This window comes from Rhinoraja longicauda, chromosome 36 (genome assembly GCF_053455715.1).
Source record: "Rhinoraja longicauda isolate Sanriku21f chromosome 36, sRhiLon1.1, whole genome shotgun sequence".
Taxonomy (NCBI): Eukaryota; Metazoa; Chordata; class Chondrichthyes; order Rajiformes; family Arhynchobatidae; genus Rhinoraja; species Rhinoraja longicauda.
The window spans coordinates 15,712,066-15,730,243 of record NC_135988.1 but is presented as its reverse complement, the minus strand read 5'-3'; the positions used below and the strand labels follow the sequence as shown (position 1 = coordinate 15,730,243).

At 47.4% G+C, this 18,178-nt stretch overlaps 1 protein-coding gene across 2 annotated transcripts; it reads right to left on the bottom strand.

The window, feature by feature from the left end:
• Positions 1–1,924: 1,924 nt before the first annotated feature.
• Positions 1,925–17,465, bottom strand: LOC144610349 (aspartate aminotransferase, cytoplasmic-like). Of its 2 annotated transcripts, none has more exons than XM_078428972.1 (9): positions 17,322–17,465; positions 14,439–14,620; positions 12,557–12,680; positions 10,789–10,898; positions 9,387–9,491; positions 7,561–7,711; positions 6,364–6,529; positions 4,792–4,934; positions 1,925–2,418 (listed from the first exon to the last, which is right to left on the bottom strand). In XM_078428972.1, the coding sequence occupies exons 1-9, from the start codon at positions 17,437–17,439 to the stop codon at positions 2,258–2,260; spliced, it is 1,260 nt and encodes a 419-aa protein (XP_078285098.1). In that variant the 5' UTR covers positions 17,440–17,465; the 3' UTR covers positions 1,925–2,257. The 2 variants fall into 2 exon arrangements, with proteins under 2 accessions (XP_078285098.1, XP_078285099.1); XM_078428973.1 differs by having other exon boundaries at positions 2,273–2,418; positions 4,827–4,934.
• Between the last annotated feature and the right edge of the window lie 713 nt (positions 17,466–18,178).

Below are 18,178 nucleotides of genomic sequence, written 5' to 3'. Positions count from 1 at the left end.
TAAGGGGAGTTAAAATGATTAGCAACTGTGAGATCCAGCAGGCCTTGGTGTATTGAGCACAAGTGCTTGCCTAGTCTATGCTTGGTTTCGCCGATATAAAGCCCATATCAGGAACACCAGATGCAGTAGATGAGGTTAGAGGAATCTCTGTCACATAAGCCTGAGACTGCTAGTGCCTCCTCTTGAGGCAAGAATCAACTGCAGGGAGAAGCCTGAGATTGCTATGCTGCCTCCTTTGGGACCTAGATTGAGCTGCCTGGGACAACCAGGGCGGCAGGGTAGCCAAGGGAGTGGCATGGTGGCTTAACGATACAGCCACTGCCTTACAGCGCCAGAGACCCGTGTTTGATCCTGGCTACAGGTGCTGTCTGTAAGGAGTTTGTACGTTCTTCCCGTGACCTGCGTGAGTTTTCTCTGAGATCTTCGGTTTCCTCCCACACTTCAAAGACGTATAGGTTTGTAGGTTAATTGGCTTGGTGGAAATGTAAAATTGTCCCTAGTGGGTGTAGGGTAGTGTTAATGTGCGGGGACCGCTGGTCGGAGCGGACTCAGTGGGCTGAAGGGCCTATTTCCGCGTTGTATCTCTAAACTAAACTAGACTAAACCTGGAATTGCCAGTGCCACTGCACATGTATCCTGATGATGAGGGGCAGTGCCTCCATGTGGCCCTAGACTTCCTTGTCACTGTAAATAAAACATCACATGAGCTCACTCTACTGCGAGTGTTGGTGTGATCGCTGCCAAACCCAGCCTTGTCCGCAACGCCACAATAGTCATTTTGTTTTACCACAGATGGAAATTCCAAATATTCAAGGGCATGGCTTTAAGATGAGTTGCAGAAAGTTTAAAGGATGTGCGTGAGACATTTTTGATTGACACAGAGAGTGGTGGGTACTTAGAACGGCTGCCGGGAATGGTGATGAAAGCAGTTATGACAGTGATACAATATTTAAGACTCATTTAAACCGGCACATGAATAGGTGGACCCGTTGGGTCCTAACCTCTCCTGCGGGCCTCTCCGGCAACCCTCCCCCAACTGACGATCCTTGGACCCGTTGCCAGCTGGGGAGTCTCGCCCGGGGCCGGGGATGGGCGAGAGGAAAAGGGAGAGGGAGCCACTCACCCCGGCCAGCGGCCATCTTCTTTGACCCTCTGCCTCCGTGCTGCGCCAGGGGAGGAATGTCAGGCGAGGGGCACGCCGGGACAGACGCCGGTCCTCCCGGCGGGGGGGGGGGGGGGGAGAGCATTTATTAAATTTTATTAAGTACATTGCTTTTAAAATGTAAGAAAACTTGATCAATTGAGACCGCAGGCGAATGGTGAGTAGGGTGGGCCTAAAATTGTTGCACAATCGTGTACCTATTTGGCTGTATTTCGGGTACAAACAATCAAACAAACAAACATACAAGATGAGAGTTTTAGTAATATACTAGACCAAGTGGACCGGTTGGGCCCAAACCTCTCCTGCATTGGTGTAGCACGCTCTCCTCCCCCCCTCCCTCCCCTTCCCCCTCCCATCCCCCTCCCTTCCCCCCTCTCCACCCCCCTCAACCTCCCTTATCTTCCCCCCTCTCTAGGAGATAGATTTATACTTTTAAAAGTGAATAATTTTAAGAACATAACACCGATTTCAATGAAACTTCTTCCATTAGCACCAAAGGGACGATGGTGAGTAAGGTGGGCCTAAAATTGTTGCGCTGTCGTGTGCCGTTTTGGCTGTAGTTCAGGAACAAACAAACAAACAAATGAGAGTTTTAGTATATAGATAGATGTAGATGCCTGCAAATGGGGATAGTTTAATTGGTACGATGGTTGGCACGGACATCATGGGCTGAAGGGCCTTTTCCTGTACAGTTCTATGTTTACGACTTATTTGAAAGAACAATTGCTAAAAGTGGAAATAGGAAACTAGTTCTGTTGTTTGCAGGAATTAATGTTTATATGAAAGCCATACTTTTGAATTTAATAACATTGTGGGAGCTTGTTCGTGTGCAGAAGTGTTCTGAAGTAGGGCGTTCTTAACCCTGGGATGGCTGGTATAACAAACAGTGGTACATTATTAGTCAATCATGCTCTGTCTTCTGTACCAAATCATTTTTTGACCTAGTTTGCCAACATGTCTTCTGTTGTTTCTTTCAAAAATACTACACTAATCCATCCATCCTCAAAACATATTTTTTTATCATCTTGCACAGTCAACATGGAAAATGAACACAAACAAGAAAAAGGCTTGAATACACGAAAGTTATTTTGCACATTAAATGTTGTTTGGGCTCTCTTTGGCATTGGAGACCACAGCCTCGTTGATGCATTGTGCCACATAAGCAAGGTTCTGACTGTTCAGTTTGCTGATGTTGATCTGAGCGTTGGCGGAGAGGTAAATGTGCATCTTTTTCATCAAGTAGTTAACCTGAGAACCTGTTAAAGTTACAGATATTTCAGTTGGGTCCAGTGATGGATAAATTGAATAAACAAAGTGTGACTCGGATTTATAAAGCACACTCAGAAAGACCAGAGTTGCCTTACGGGAATCATCTTTGCAATGTGAGACATTTTAGTTTAGTTTAGAGATATAGCGTGGAAACAGGCCCTTCAGCCCACCAAATCCGTGCCGACCAGCGATCCCCGCACACTCACGTTATCCTACACATACTTGGGACAATTTACAATTGTACCAAGCCAATGAACCTACAAACCTGTACGTCTTTGGAGTGTGAGAGGAAACCAGAGATCCCGGAGAAAACCCACGCAGGTCACGGGGAGATCGTACAAACTCCGTACAGGCAGCACCCGTAGTCAGGATCGAACCCGGGTCTTTGGCACTGTAAGGCAGCAACTCTACCGCTGCGCCACCGTGCCGCCCACAATACATATACACAGCAAGTTTTTACAAATAGTACTGCCAGCCAAAATGGGTGAGGCAGGTACTATAATCGCATTTAAAAGACAAGGAGAGATACATGGATAGGAAAGGATTAGGGGGACATGGGCAAATGGGACTAGGATGGGCATCTTGGATGACTCTGGCTGAAGGGGCTGGTTCCATGTAATATAACTCTAAGCTGACAGGTAAAGCAGAAGAACACAAGGCATGGAATAATACATTATACTGGATAATATAAACTTTACAGAAACATGGTAGCAGGAGGGACTGGACTGGTCGTTATACAAATGCTAACGGAGGGAGAGAGGAGAAATGGTGTTTTTGATGAGAGGGGATATCATGGAAGTATTTGGATATTCCTGGGGCATCGTTGAGTGAGGCTAGACACAAAATGCTGGAGTAACAGCGGTACAGGCAGCATCTCTGGAGAGAAATGGGTTACATTTCTGGTCGTAACCCTTCTTCAGACTATATGGGGGGAACTCAGAACTCACTTTTATCTAACTGTATTATAGGCAACCCTGGTAGAGAAGGAACAGACGGACGATGGGGGGGGGGGGAAAGAAAGAGAGAACTGTGTAGTGGAGGGGGAAAGAGAGAGATCAAAGATAGTGCTGAGATGGAACAACACAGCACATGGACAGGCCCTTCAGCCAATAGTGTCTGTGCCAAACATGATGCCAAGGCCAACTTTTTGTCTGCATGCACATAATCCATATCCATTCATTCCCTGCATATCCATATACCCAGTCTCTTAAATGTTATCTGCCTCAATCAAAGGTGGCACGGTGGCGCAGCGGTAGAGTTGCTGCCTTACAGCGAATGCAGCGCCGGAGACCCGGGTTCGATCCCAACTACGGGTGCCGTCTGTACGGAGTTTGTACGTTCTCCCCGTGACCTGTGTGGGTTTTCTCCGAGATCTTAGGTTTCCTCCCACACTCCAAAGACGTACAGGTATGTAGGTTAATTGGCTGGGCAAATGTAAAAATTGTCCCTCGTGTGTGTAGGATAGTGTTAATGTGCGGGGATCGCTGGGCGGCGCGGACTCGGTGGGCCGAAGGGCTGTATCTCTAAATCTAAAAAAAATCAATCACCAGCTTTGGCAACGTGTTCCAGGCATTCACTACCCTCTGTGTAAAGCAAACAAAAATACTTGTGCTGCATATCTCCTTTAAACTTTGCCCCTCTCACCTCAAAGCCATGCTCTCTAGGAATTGATTTTTATTTCTATGCCTCTCAAAATTTTACATACTTCTATCAGGTCTCCCCTCAACCGCTGGCATTCCAGATACATCAACCTAAGTCTGCCCTATAGTCAATACATCCTAATCCAGTTATCATTCTGGTTATCTTTCCAAAACCTCTACGTTCTGCCTGTTATGGGGCAGTTGGGCAGGCTAGGACTTTACTCCTTGGAGTGCAGTTGGATGAGGGGTGATCTTACAGAGTTGTATAAGATCATGAGGGGGATAATGTAAACACATAGTATTTTACCGAGGGAAGGAGAATCAAGAAGCAGTGGACATTTGTTAAAAGCAAGTGGGGAAAGATTTAATACAAACCTGAGGGGCAACTTTTTCACACAGAGGGTGGTGGGTTTGTGGAACGAGCTGCCAGAGGAGGTAGCTGACGCAGGTACTATAACATTGAAAAGACATTTAGACAGGTACATGGATAAGAGAGGTTTAGATGGATAGGTTGAGAGGGATATGGGCCAAACGCTGGTAGGTTGGACTACATAGATGCTGCATCATGGTCGGCATGGGCAAGTTGGGCTGAAGGGCCTCTTTCTGTGCCTAATTGATGATCCTAGCTACCTGTGACGCCACTTTCCAGCATTTTTAATTAGCATGAATACTTGATATAGCATGACTCTTTGCACTATAATTACACGATGACGCACTTACCTGTGAACCCAGGAAAAATGTACAAGCCAACCTGCCTGGTGATATGTTCCCAGGTACCTGGTGTACCCAGTGTGCGCAACTCTTCCTTCAGTTTCTCCTTGGTCAGCATGAGGCGCTCGACCATTTTCTTCAGATTTTCCTGCCTGTTGAGCAAGAGCAAGGGAAAAGGATTTTTTTCACCACACAACACTGGTCCTCTGCTCTTTTATATTAAGGCATTCTGTGGGGTTACCTGCAGTACTGCATGAGATAGACTTGGAAAGAATGAAGGTGTCGGAGGGAGTTGGACTTAGTTTTTCAAATTGATCAACAGTGATCTAAAGAATCATTCTGTCTCTTCTTTCTCATGTGTTCACTTCAATTACTTGTCTGGCCACATGGTGCTGTGTAAAGCCATATCACTATACTTGACGTACTCTACTTTGGAGAGTCTAGGATCAGAGGTCATAGCCTCGGAATTAAAGGTCGTTCCTTTAGGAAGGGGATGAGGAGGAATTTCTTTAGTCAGAGGGTGGTGAATCTGTGGAATACATTGCCACAGAAGGCTGTAGAGGCCAAGTCAATGGATATTTTTAAAGCAGCGATAGATAGGTTCTTGATTAGAACGGGTGTCAGGGGGTTACTTGGAGAAGACAGGAGAATGGGGTTTGGAGGGAGAGATAGATCAGTCATGATTGAATGGCGGAGTAGACTTGATGGGCCGAATGGCCTAATTCTGCTACTATCACTTATGAACTTACATTTTTTTTAAATCTCCACCTCTTTCGTCAATGCCATACTTGCACGTCAGCACTCAACTAGCTACCTCTTATTCTGCCATTTGTGGCATAGCTGTATGTTTTAAACAGAGATGGGAGTTATCCCAGGTGCCAATCAATATTTATTCCTCAATCTCAAAGCTCATTAGCACACTGGCATATGTTTTCCCAGTGGCGACCACCGTGAATGGCAGAGATGATGGCATGCAGAATCCTCTGACCTTTCAACTATTGTACCTACAACATATCACATGTTTGTTTCTCATCTCTCATAAACTGTGATGGAAATGGGTTTTAGGAACTAGGGGTACTCTAAGGTCCGTGAGGCTGAGGTTGGAAAGGAAGGGGGGGCGGGGGATTTTTTTAATGTGCGGTCATACCCATGTAAGAGTAAAAGAATGCAGAACTACCTGCCAGTGTGCCGGGCCCCAGCAAAGATGCCACACTTTACTTTGATCGACACCTCTCCTCCCAGGGACTCTGCCCCGGTGCACGCCAGGTGATGCAGTCCGCCCCGCCGCCCCACAGTGGGACTAGAACTACCGCCAGCCACCGGGGCGTCCAACCAGGGCCCGACCTCCGATTGGCCGAGGGGGGGGTGGGTGACCTCGGAACCCCACGCGAGGGCGGCGGTTTCTGATTGGCTGGCGGCCCTGGGTGGTGTGTACCCAATTGAGGGAATTCTCGAAGATGTTGCAAAGAGCAGAGAGACAGTACTCATTAAACCCGAGCTGGAAATTGAAAACTAGGGGAACGTCATCCCCCTGAGTACCCCCCCCATTCCCATCACTGCTCGTAACAAATGGATCCTCACCACTCAACAAAGAAGGCTGGGTTATTCAGAATCGTTGCCACGATGCGGGCGCCAAACCATGGAGGGTTTGACCACGTGTTTTGTGCCAGTGCTTCCATCTGCGATCGGATGCAGACAAGAGTCTGATTGTTCCTGGAAACTATTGTCAGGCTACCGACACCTTCATCTGTCAAAGTGGGAGAAATTCTTGATTAGTAAGGGTGTCAAAGGCTTACGGGGAGAAGGCAGAAGAATGGGGTTGAGAAGGAGAGAATGATCAGCCATGATTGAATGGCGGAGTAAACTCGGTGGGCTGAATTGACAATTCTTCCCCTATGTCTTATGAACTTATAAATGATTACATTAATCAGTTGGATGCTTTCTAATGAATCACCCCATCCCCTACCACTCCTTCTTATGGGTCCAATAGTCTGTTCATATATTTTATGACAATGGGTCTTCCATACTCACTCACTGGCTTCAGCATAACTTCATGACCATCATACACTCAACTGGAGAAGGGGCTCCACCCGCACCATCACCCATTCCTTCTCTCCAGAGATGCTGCCTGTCCCGTTCAGTTACTCCAGCTTTTTGTGTCTATCTTACACTCAAAAAGACAGGGTAGATTTGGTTTTTTTTAAACCAAATGCGACCGAATTTACCATTTATTATAGAACTCAGCTAACTTTAAATCCCTCCTGGCTGGCTTTTCATCTTCCACACAGCACAAACTTGAGGTCATTCAGCTGATTAGATGTTCAGCTGTTCAGATCTGAAAAGTTTTCTTCACAATGCATTCTCATAATTTCTCTCTAAATTTGTATTCCTCTATAAGCCTCCTCTACTCCAATAAAACCAAACACATGTGTACGTATTATACCTAAAGTGACACACAATATTCTAATTGTGATCTAACCAAAGTTTAATAAAGTTACAGCATGATCTCCAGACCTCTCTATTCTTCACTCTAATGAAGGCAGGATCAAAGATTTTTAAATCTCTATCAAGATCCCAACATTCTCCTTCCTTTTTTTCCGTAGCAGCCTGGGAAACATCTAATCAGGCCCATGGGAGTTAATCACCTTTATTAATCTGAAATGATAATCAGAAAGCAATTTGAATGTTTTTAGTCTAAAAGCATTTCTGCTAGGAGAAGAATGTCATCTGAAAGCTCAGCTCTAAATATCGAGTACTCGGACACTGTAAGGGACATACTGTACAAGGTGAAATTCGTGGAAAATGACTGGGCACAAAACAGCTCGAAACGCTCATTGACAAAATGTCGTACAGGCCAGGCATCCCTCTGCACGTCCCCTGTAGCTAAACCTTGAGCAGCTGAGTAGAAGAAGGGAAAGTGGTGCTTTCTCTGAAAATAAAAGGGAAAATATTAGTCATACCTTAGAACGAATTTATCTTCAATAAATAATCTAAGCGGTTGATCAATTTGGATTGAGATGAGGAGAAATGTCTATGTCCTTAAAATATCTTTGGATCTGCTTTATGTTGATGCTCAACAGCTGAGTATATTCAAGTCCGAGATCAACGGGTGTCGGAACAAGAAAGGGATCGAGGAAATCTACCCCCGGCAAAGTGGTGCAGCGGTAGAGCTACTGCCTTACAGCACCAGAGACCCAGGTTCGATCCTGACTACAGGTGCTGTCTGTACGGAGTTTGTACATTCTCCCTGTGCTGCGTGGGTTTTCTCTGAGATCTTTGGTTTCCTCCCACACGCCAAAGACGTACAGGTTTGTAGCTTAATTGGCTTGGCATAAAATGTAAATTATCCCTCGTGTGTGTAGGATAGTGTTAGTGTGTGGGGATCGTTGGTCGGTGTGGACTCGTTGGGCCGAAGGGCCTGTTTCCGCACTGTATCTCTAAACTAAAACTAAACGGCAGGCGGCAGGAAATTGATCGTCCGTGACCTCATTGAATGGCTGAGCTGGCTCAAAGAGCTATGCAACCTAATTGAGCTTCTAATTAAATTGCAAAGTCACTTCCCTGAGAATTGGACACAGGATATAACTCTCACCAACCTCCACAGATGTGCTGTGGAAAGCATTTTATTGGGATGTATCACAGCATGGTTTGGAAACAGCTCCATCCAAGACCACAAGAAATTGCAGAGAATTGTGGACGCAGCCCAGATCATCACACAAAACAACCTCGCTTCCATCAACTTCATTTACGACTCACGTTGCCTCGGCAAGGCCACCAGCATGATCAAGGACGAGTCGCACACCGGCCACTCCCTCTTTTCCCCTCTCCCATCAGGCAAAAGGTATAGAAATGTGAAAATGCGCACCTCCAGATTCAGGGACAGTTTCTTCCCAGCTGTTATCAGGCAACTGAACCATCCTACCAACTACTAGAGCAGTCTTGAGCTATTATCTACCACATTGGAGATCCTCAAAATATCTTTGATCGGACTTTACTTGACTTTATCATTCACGAAACCTTATTCCTTTTATCATGTATTTATACACTGGGGGTGGCTCGATTGTAATCATGTATAGTCTTTCCGCTGACTGTTTAGCACGCAAGATAAGTTTTTCAGTGTACCTCGGTACATGCGACAATAAACTACACACACACACACACACACACACACACACAGGGGAAAAGAGAGAGAATATTTGTGTAAACTGTTATGCAAACTGTTGTTTGTAGTGTCAACAATTGTGGATGGTGTTTAAAGTGAATTTCTGAAACTGATTCATGATGATTCATCGACCACTGTAGGTAGATATGTACGATTATCGAATACACTCTAGAACAGTGAAGCAATGCACATTTTCTGCAAGCATCAATTAATTCTGGAGGCATCAACACAATCCCTTCATACTCTTGCAACATATCATAAACAACGTCATGGAAGATCTGCATTTGGGTTAAGGCCCGAGGCTAATGGTTTAGAAGTTGAAATGCAAGAGCCAAGGTGAGAGGTGAACATTTCTCAGCAGTAGTACTCTTCAGAGCAGGAAGCAGCAATACAGCAATGCTGCAGGATACACTTCACTACTACACAATTTTGTACCCCTCACCTTCATGACCTCTGCAATCTGCATCCATTCAGATGGAGTTGGATCAGTTGATGTTGGCCAATGGGCTACGATGTGTAACAACACAATGGAGAAATCTGGTGCTTTCTGATGAAGACACAGAAGGATCAATGTAACAAAATCCTAATGGACTTTCGGCAAACTTTCTTCCTATACGTTGCAAATTTGAGGCCACCAGATCTCTCCCCTTGTCTTAACTCACAACATCTGGTTCCCCGCCATTATGCTTACTCTCGTACAATGGCTACCTGTTAATCTGTCCTCAATTTATAAAACCTTCACCTATTTTCACATACTTCCAGGCCAGTAGGTGGTAATACTCCAGTAGGTGGTAATGCAGTAGTTAAATTATTAAACTGGTAAATAGGAGGCCTGATCCCATCGTGACAATTTAAGTTCTGTAATTATTTTAAAAAAATTTAAGTAAACTAATCACGAGTAAAATATGGCCAGTAAAATAATGGATTGCTAAAAAAAATCATCTGATATCCTTCAGGGGATAAAATCTGCCCACATTACCGAATCTAGTCTCCAAGTTACTCTGAACTCATCATTTAGGTTGGGGTTTAAATAGTCCTTGAGATGTGCTAGCAAGCTATTCAATCAAGGGCATTAAGGAATGGAATGGCAGATGGAATTTACCGCAAACAAGTGTGAAGTGTTGAATTTTGAGAAGTTATACCAAGCCAGGACATACACAATTAATGACAGGGCCCTTGGGAGTATAGTCAGAGAGAACTAAGGGTATAAGTACATAGTTAAGAGTGTTTAATTATCATATGTACTGCCAACAGAACAATTAAATTCTTACTTGCTGCAGCTTAACAGGCCCAATAATGCAATAACACACGGATAAATTTAATACTCAATAATACAATAAATGAGTCATCAGTATTACTGGGTAACCAGACCACAGCAGTGCAAAACCGAAGTTGGTTGTACAAACAAAACAAAATCCACAGTAAATCATAGTTGCTATAGTAGTGGTTTGCATTGTGCAGTGTTCAAGAGACCAATGGTTGCTGGGAAGAAGCTGCCTTGAACTTGGTAGTCACGGTTTTCATTTCCCTAAAGGTGGCACCACTGGGTGGTGAAGAGGCGTATGGCATGCTTCGTCCATTAGCTGGGGCACTGAGTACAAGAGATGGGGCATCATATTATAGTTTAGGTTAAGTTAGATGGGCACCTTGGCTGGCATGGACAAGTTGGCACCAAGGGCCTGCTTTCATGCCACAAAAACTTCATGAATCTATAACATCCAGCAATCTAGTTCAAAGCTTTTTTTCAGTTGAAAGACAAGGGGATAGTCTAACTAATGGGTGATTTACTGTGTGAAACAACTGTGTGATTTCCATCTGCTGTAACATAATCAGGCTTCACACACCTCCAGGTCCTCCAGTAACTGGGGCAAGGCCAGGCAATGCTTTTCATTGTTCCAGTAACGATAGCCATAAATCTCAAATCCAGCCTCAAAGAAGCCAGATGCATGATTCTCTGCATAAACAAATCAAACAAAACATATTCACGTTTGGAAGTCATCAAAGCTTTAAGTGACTGACAAAACTTTAAGCACGCACAGAGGGATCTTGGGTGCAAGCTCACAGCCTCCTGAAAGTGACAACACAAGTGGCGAGGGTGTAAAAAAGTTTTACGGCATGCTTCCCTTCATCAGTTGAGGTATTGAGTATGAAAGTCAGGAAGCAATGCTGCAATTGCATAAAACTTTACTGAGGCTACATTCGAGTATTGAGCGTGGATCTAATTAACACTAAGAAGGATGTGGTGGCTTTGAAGAGGGTGCCTGACTGTTGACTAATGTGTACTAGCTATAAGGAAAAGTTGGACAGACTTTGTTTGTTTTCTTGAGAGTGTCGGACACTGAGGGAGACCCTGATAGAAGGATATAAAATTATGAGATGCAGAGAGAGAGTCTGAAACTTTTTTTCCAGGGGGGAAAGGTCAACTATTAGAGGATAGACACAAAATGCTGGAGTAACTCAACGGGACAGGCCGCATCTCTGGAGGGAAGGAATGGGTGGCATTTCAGGTCCAGACCATTCTTCAGACTGAGAGTCGGGGAGAGGAGGACCAGAGATATGGAAGGTTAAGGTGTGAAAATGACAGATCAAAGCAGATGCTGCTCATGGAAATGTAGAATGGTTCATTGTTAGTTGAGGGGAAGGTGACAACGAGGCATACAATCAGTAAAATGTCAGTAAAATTAATTAGGACAGTGAAACTAGTCAGTAAACTAGGGCAGGGGAGAGACGGAGAGAGAGGGAAAGCAAGGGTTACTTGAAGTTAGAGAAAACCATATTCATACCACTGGGTTGTAAGCTGCCCGAGCGAAATATGATGGGCTGTTCCTCCAATTTACGTTGGGCCTCACTCTGACAGTGGAGGAGGCCCAAGACAGAAAGTTCAGTATGGGGATGGAAGGGGGAGTTAAAGTGTTTGGCAACCTGGAGATGTTCAGCCTTGGCCTACATGGGAAAACCCAATCAAATTCCTAAGGGAGAATATCCAATGTACAAAACCATGCTGACTATCTGTAATCAGCACCTGTCTACCCAAATGCATATATATCATCCCTCAGAATCCTATCCATTAACTTACCTAGCACAGATGTTAGGCTCACTGGTCTATAGTTCCCAGATGTTTCCTTGTAGCCCTTCTTAAATAGAGGCGTAAATAGAGTTAGCCATCCTTCAGTTATAACTTTATGTCATAGCCCTTCTACATATTATCCAAGGAAGCTTTCCCGAGCACATGTGACAAATTCTGCCGCGTCTAAGCCTTTTGCACTTTGACATTTACAGTCAGTATTGGGAAAGTTAAAATCCCCTACTACGACAACCTTACTAGTCCTGCAGCTGCCAGCAATCTCCTGGCATATTTGCTCTTCTCATTCCTGTTGACTATTTGGGGGCCTGCAGTACAGTCCCAACAAGAAGCTTCTGTACACTGGAACATGAAGCTGCCTAGTCCTGCAAATTTCTTTCCTGACCGACATTAAAGTATGATCCGTGTAAAAATATGGACAAATAAAAAGAGAATCAATTTATGAAGATCCTTAGTTTAAACAGCACAACTGAACAAAACAGTACAAAATAATAATATAAATTCCATTTGTAATTGCAAGAAGGACTCACCCCAGTAAGGGACGGAGACATACACTCTAACTGTCTGAGGACAGGTTATGCTGTACCACTGACGGAGAAAGTGGGCGCCGATGAACAAAGCACTATTGCCTCCGGGTACCTGTATACTCTCAGCCTGCAAGAAAAAGAAGACATGATAAAAAATCTGAATGATTTTCTTTTCCCTTCTCATTTTACTGAAATCTTCCTACATCTCCTTCATCCTTAATCATTCTTGATTTAGTACGGGTGTCAGATGTTATGGGGAGAAGGCAGGAGAAGGAGGGGGAGGGGGGGGTGTTAGGAGGGAGACATAGATCAGCATGATTGAATGGTGGAGTAGACTTGATGGGCTCAATGGCCTAATTCTACTCCTATCACTTATGATCTTCTGATCCAACAACAAAATCGTGAGTTGGCCCAGCTCCCAAACCTTGGCTAGTGGTATGTGTTTCTACCAGACGGTAGAAAGTCTCACATTTAAAACAAACACTACATTTCCACCACCTTTTCTTTATTATGAACTTTCTGACTCCCCCCTCCCCCCGATCCCAACACAATTGTATCATGGTGCACAACCAATACCTATCCTTAAACCAGAAGAATGGCAACACAAGGAACTACAGATGCTGGTTTGCAGAACGGACAAAGTGTTGGAGTAACTCAGCAGGTCCAAGGACCCCAACAGTCCATCCAGGTGAGATGGAGGTTCATGTCGACCTCATCTGCTGCATTTGGTGTTCCTGATGTGGCGTCCTTTACTTCAGCGAGAGCAAGCATACACGAGGCGACTGTCTTGCGGAACACTTACGCTCAGCTCACAAAGGCCTGCTCAATCTCCCACTTGCTAACCATTTTAATACCCTTTCCCATTCCCAGATTGAGTTTTCTGTCCTGGGCCTTCTTCGTTGTCAGAGTGAAGCCACACGCAAACTGGAAGGACAGTACCTCACATTCCTATTTGACAGTTTACAACCTAATGGTATGAGCATTAAATCCTTCAATTTTACGTAAATGATCGATAAACACCTCCACCCCCTTCCCCCCCCCCCCTTTCCCCGTGACCCACTTGCAGACACACCCATTTGTCCTTTCCCCTTCCCCTTCCATCTGAATTATTTCCTTTGGCTTCACAATTCCTGCATTTTTTAATCCTTATTTCACATGATTTTGTCTTTTCAACTCTGGTCTTTGTCGAACAATCTACCAATCAACCCCCCCCCCCTCCCCCGTACCCACCTATCACTTGCCAGACTTTATCCTGCCCCCACCTCTCGTCCAGCTTTCTCCCTCCCACCGCAATCAGCTTGAACTAGGGTCCCGACACAAATTGTCATCGATCCATGTTCTCCAGAGATGTTGCCTGATCTGCTGAGTTACTCCAATACTTTGTGGGGGGGGGGGGGGGGTTTAAAACCTTTAACCAGTTCCATGCGTCAATCCAAGTTGTTTTACATTGGTGTGTTATGTGACATTGATGCTTAAGAGCAGAGTATTGTGAAGGTAAGTTTAACGTGATGCTGAGTGGTTAATTTATGAGAGAATTCTGGACCATTGTACCTATCTAGGCAAGATAAATGCATGTGCATGTGGTGTTACATCTTTCAAAATCCATTTCATTGATCCAATTGAATGAGGACAAAACTCCATGCTGTGGACTGACATCTTCAGTTGCAGTATAATGGTATTAGGTTCTACACACCCATGAAGTTTCTTTAAAGTATTAAAAGTTACAAATAAATAACCTTCATTCAAAAAAAGTATGTTATTTTTGTAGGAAAAAAAATGTTGCTTTCCTTTATCAATATGACTGAATACTTCTGCCGAGCTGGCAACAACAGTCATAAACTATTACTGACTTCCATTAAAACGGTAATTGAAAAGAACAACTCACCCGCTTCTCCATGATAGCAATGCTACCGTTGCCTAATAATAAGGCTGTAGCTGCCTTGTTGAATTCTGAGAGTCCCAAAGTAGGCAGATACTCGTGATTGAGTGTAGCATCATTGAGTATGCGTTGTTGGACTTTTTTCACCACTGGGAGCAGTGCCGGCCTTTTATCGCCCTTACAGTATTCTGAAAACACCAATAACTCAACTTTGTAAAAGGCCTTGGTATATCCATCCTGTCCTTTATCAATGTGTAGGACGGAAGTGCAGATGCTGGTTTAAACTGAAGAAAGACACAAAAAGCTGGAGTAACTCAGTGGGTCAGACAGCGTCTCTGGAGAAAAGAAATAGGTGACTTTTTGGGTCAGAAGAAGGGTCTCGACCCGAAACATCACCTATTCTTTTCTCCAGAGACGATGTCTGACCCGCTGTGTTACTCCAACTTTTTGCGTCTGTCTTCTGTCCTTTATCTAGCTTTTGGCCATCTTGGTCACATTTTCTGAAAATCAGTCTCTGCAGAAATTAGTCTGGAGAAGGATCCCGACCTGAAATAGTATCTGTCCATGTCATCCAGAGATGCTGACTGACCTGCTGAGTTACTCTAACACTTTGTGTTCAACTCTATAAAAAGGATTCATGCTCCCTAAATAGCTTCAAACTGCCAACGTTCAGTAGTAACTGCATGGTATACCTTATCTCAAAACAAATCTCTTGCCCATCCTTGTTAACCTAACTCTGCTCCCAAGCCACCATCCATCTATGTCCCATCCCTGAAGAAGGGTTCTGATCCAAAACGTTACATATTCCCTTTACCCGGAGATGATGCCTGACCCGCTGAGTTACTCCACCATTTTGTGCCTAATTTTGGTATAAACCAGCATCTGAAGTTCGATCCTGCACCTGAAGTCCTTCCCTTGTGCTTGTCCCATTGTGGCCTTCCCATCACTCCTCCCCAGGTCTGGAGTCTCCACCAGCCCTTAGGAAATTCTAGCCAAATCTCTTTTCATCTTGTGTCGACCTCGTATATCTCGACATAGAGTCCTAAAGCTATACGGCAGGAAAACAGGCCAACGCAGCCAGAAAGTAGCCTTACCCTCCCCACAACCCATCCCCCTTTCCCTCCGACCAGGGCCGTCTTAACGCATGAGCCTGATGGGCACTTGCCCGGGGCCCCACGAGCTTATATGTTTAATTTTATCGACCATTTACATTTTTATTCCTGTGAGTAGTTGTCGTAGGGGCCACAGTACACTGCTTTGCCCGGGGCTCATAATGCTGTAAAGACGGCCCTGCCTCCGACCACCATCACCCCTCCTCACCCTGCCACCACCCTCCAGCCTGCCCCTCCCCTTTCCCTCCCACCATCACCAGCACCACCCTTTCCCTTTCGCTCCCTTCACCATCGCCATCACACACCCCACCCTTGTCAGATCCCTGTCCCCAACTCTCACGCACGCCCACCCTTCATCCCTCACGCCCCAACCACTCCTCACCCCCTATCCTTCACCACCAATCCCTCACCCCCCCCACCCTTCATCTCTCACCCCCACCTCCCCCTCACCCCAACACCACTAACCCCCCACCCCTCACCTCCAAATGCCTCACCCCTCATCCTTCACCCCCCATCAACCCCCACCCCTCACCTCCAAACGCCTAACCCGTCATCCCCCACCCTTCATCCCCTCCTTCACCTCCAATCCCTCACCCCCTACCCTTCACCTCTCACCCCCACCTCACCCCCAACACCACTAACACCCCCACCCCTCACCTCCAAATGCCTCACCCCTGCACCCCCCAACCCTTCATCCCCCACCCTTCATCCCCCAAGCTATCCCTCCCACCACCATCATCCCGCACCCCCCACCCCCAACGGATACCCCTCACCCCCACCTCCCCCCACCCCCGACCCCACCCACATCGGATCCCCCTCACCCCTCATCCCCCACTCTTCATCCCCCACCCCCACCGGATCCCCCTCACCCTTCATCCCCCACCCCCATCGGATCCCCCTCAACCCCCCTCATCTCCCACCCCTCATCCCCCACCCCCACCCCCACCGGATACCCACTTCCCCCCTCCCCCCTCACCCCCACCGAATTCCCACCACCCCTCCCCCCTCATCCCCACCCCCACCCACACCGGATCACCACCACCCCTCACCCCCCCCCCTCATCCCCCACCCGATCCCCACCACCCCTCCCCCCTCATCCCCACCCCCATCCCCACCGGATCCCCACCACCCCTCCCCCCCTCATCCCCCACCACCCCTCCCCCCCCTCATCCCCCACCCCACCGGATCCCCACCACCCCTCATCCCTCCCCCCTCATCCCCCACCCCCACCCCCACCGGATCCCCACCACCCCTCCCCCCCTCATCCCCCACCCCCACCCCCACCGGATCCCCACCACCCCTCCCCCCCCTCATCCCCACCACCCTTCCCCCCCCTCATCCCCCACCGGATCCCCACCACCCCTCCCCCCCCTCATCCCCACCACCCCTCCCCCCCCTCAACCCCCACCGGATCCCCACCACCCCTCCCCCCCTCATCCCCCACCCCCACCCCCAACCCCACCGGATCCCCACCACCCCTCCCCCCCCTCATCCCCACCACCCCTCCCCCCCCTCATCCCCCACCGGATCCCCACCACCCCTCCCCCCCCTCATCCCCCACCCCCACCCCCACCGGATCCCCACCACCCCTCCCCCCCCTCATCCCCCACCCCCAACCCCACCGGATCCCCACCACCCCTCCCCCCCTCATCCCCCACCGGATCCCCACCACCCCTCCCCCCCCCTCATCCCCCACCCCCACCCCCACCGGATCCCCACCACCCCTCCCCCCCCTCATCCCCCACCCCCACCCCCACCGGATCCACACCGCCAGCACCTCTGTTCCCCAGTAAGAGCTTCCTGGGGCTGGGGTCCTTGTTGAAGGCGATGGCCAGCTCCCGGTACTTGACGACCGGCGGCTCAGGGGTCTCGTCAAACACCGACAGCCCCGCCATGGCGGCCGGCCGCGTCTCCACGGCAACCCGCGTCACGTGGGCCCCGCGGCCCGGCGGCGGCTCGGCCAATCAGCGGCCGCCCGCCTGCAGCCGCCCCACCCTATTGGCTGGCGCCCGGCGCCGCCGGCATTTCATTGGCTGCCGGAAAACCAATGGCTGGGATCGCTGCCAACGCCGCTCCCCAATGGCCACCGAACCAACTGCGTTTAAGTTCCCAGTGAACGAACTAATAGGTAATATTCTAGTAAACAATACAACATTCCAGTACCTAATGCACCTACTAGTCCTCTAGTAAATAATATAACGTATATAGTACTCTAGTAAATAATATAACGTATATAGTACTCTAGTAAATAATATAACGTATATAGCTGGCTGAGGTATTCACCAAGATCTTTAACCTGTCATTATCTCTGGCTACGGTCCCCAAGTGCCTGAAGTCGGCTATCATAGTTCCGGTGCCGAAAAAAGCAAAGATCTCCAACCTGAACGACTACCGCCCGGTTGCCCTAACGCCGATTGTCATGAAGTGCTTTGAGAGGCTGGTCCTCTCACACATCAAATCCAGCATCCCTGACTCACTGGACCCACATCAATTTGCATACAGGGCAAATAGATCTACAGAGGACGCCATCTCTCTGGCTCTTCACACTGTCCTGACTCACCTAGAGAGACAGGGCACGTACGTGAGGATGCTATTCATAGACTATAGCTCCGCCTTCAACACGGTCATCCCCAC

Bases quoted from the DNA above. Each gene is read 5' to 3' on its own strand.
- LOC144610349 (XM_078428972.1), bottom strand. From the start codon at position 17,439: ATGGCGGGGCTGTCGGTGTTTGACGAGACCCCTGAGCCGCCGGTCGTC. The intron at 10,899-12,556 runs GTGAGTCCTTCT...TTGTTTATGCAG, and splicing joins TGTCTCCGTCCCTTACTGGG to AGAATCATGCATCTGGCTTC. The intron at 2,419-4,791 runs GTAAGTGCGTCA...TAACTTTAACAG, and splicing joins CATTTTTCCTGGGTTCACAG to GTTCTCAGGTTAACTACTTG.